This window comes from Durio zibethinus, chromosome 23, assembly GCF_047325235.1.
Source record: "Durio zibethinus cultivar Kanyao isolate XHJ-2024 chromosome 23, ASM4732523v1, whole genome shotgun sequence".
NCBI lineage: Eukaryota > Viridiplantae > Streptophyta > Magnoliopsida > Malvales > Malvaceae > Durio > Durio zibethinus.
In genome coordinates this window covers 1,674,200-1,675,986 of record NC_143184.1, presented here as the reverse complement: position 1 = coordinate 1,675,986, position 1,787 = coordinate 1,674,200, and the positions used below count along the sequence as shown (strand labels likewise).

At 36.6% G+C, this 1,787-nt stretch overlaps 1 protein-coding gene across 1 annotated transcript; it reads left to right on the top strand.

Moving 5' to 3' along the window:
• Positions 1–305: 305 nt before the first annotated feature.
• LOC111313017 (putative ripening-related protein 1) lies at positions 306–875 on the top strand. Its single transcript, XM_089752795.1, has one exon. The coding sequence runs from the start codon at positions 306–308 to the stop codon at positions 873–875; it is 570 nt and encodes a 189-aa protein (XP_089608921.1).
• Positions 876–1,787: the final 912 nt, after the last annotated feature.

Genomic DNA, 1,787 nt, shown 5'->3' with positions numbered 1-1,787 from the left:
GTTGGATTCAGGGCCATCAGTATTTATTTACCAACAGTCTGCTTCGTCAGATGATGATAGACTGATATTTAGCCTTGTAATAATTCCAGCTGTGCAAAATGTGGCACTTTTAACCTTTTGTGGCACATCGTGCTGCTTGTACGATGCTTCCGATAAAATGGAGGAATTCTTGGAAGACTAAAATTTAAAATTGATTTAATCTGCAATTACAGGGTAGCCTCATTCCTATATGAACCTCCCACTTCTTCATGTTCCTGGCACCAAGCAATAGTGACGAGTAAAAGAGTTAACCGAAAAAATAGAAGATGAACGGGAAGGTTGTTTCCACCGTCTTTCTTCTTACATGCTTTATTTTCCTTGTTATTGAATGTTTTCTGGTTGAAGCATACACCTGCAACCCCAGTGGCAAGATAAGAGGGAAAAAACCTCCTCCAAATAAATGTAACACAGCCCATGATTCTGACTGCTGTAAAGAAGGCGAGCTTTATGACATTTACAAGTGTTCGCCAGAAGTTTCAAGCCGTACTAAGGCAACCCTGACTCTCAATGGATTCGGTCCGGGTGAGGATGGTGGTAGTCAATGTGAATGCGACAACCAGTATCACAAAGATACAGAACTTATAGTGGCACTTTCAACAGGATGGTACAACAAGGGAAAACGGTGTTTCAACTATATTAACATTTATGGTAACGGAAGGAGTGTTCAGGCTAAGGTAGTTGATGAATGTGACTCGACAATGGGTTGTGATAATGATCATGACTACCAGCCTCCATGTGACAACAACATCGTTGATGCCTCAGATGCAGTTTGGGATGCCTTAGGAGTGCATGGAGATGATCGTGGTGAAATGGAGATATACTGGTCTGACGCATGATTTCTTTTCACCATATTTGTCTTGTTTAAACCAAGAAAAACTCGTCTGCAGATATATATATATATATATATATATAGATATATTTATATGTGAATTGGTTTGGCCGTTATGATGTTTGGTCCTTATATCAAGGACATGAAATAAAGACTGGTTTTTCAGAAAAAAAAAAAAAAATCCAGTGAGAGAACACTAAGTCCTCAAAAAAAAAAAGAAGTCTCTTTTCTTTTGGCTAGGCTAATGCTTATTGTTACTAATACCAAAGAAAGTCTCAGTAATATTGTATCCATCCTTCTTTTAATGTTCATTTCCCTTTTGCTTTCTTAAAGTTTTACGAGGAAATCTCAGATTTCTTTCTCACCAAATATTATAATATGCTGCTTTTGCTTGCAAGAAAGTTTTAGAGGAGTGGAAGCAATAGGCCTTCCCTTCGAATTGTTCTTTTTCCTATTGGTACTCATCAATTCATCAACCATAACCTCACGTAGTTGAAATGAATCAAATTGTCCAAAGCAATTTTCTAAACATGTTTTAAAATAACTATGACACCTCAGACCTACATTGGGATATTCAAAGGATTTACTATTATATATAAGTAGAAATTTAAACTCAAACTTATGAGATATCTTTTATGAAACAATATCGTAAGATCTTCAGGTCAAAGCAGATAATACCTCGCAGGTTATGTGTGAGTTTCTGCAAATGATATCAGAGCGGTTATTAGTCGGACAAAAACTAAGTGTTACGCCGTAAGAGCCACCTCAAAAATCCAAACATCTGAAGTGATCCTGTAATCTATATGTGTTTTGTGTTGAACTTACTTAATGTTTGATGTGATTTGATGGATCTATGTGCTTTGTGTTAGGCTATGATATATAAGTAGAGGCTTAAACCCAAATTTATGAGACGTCTTTT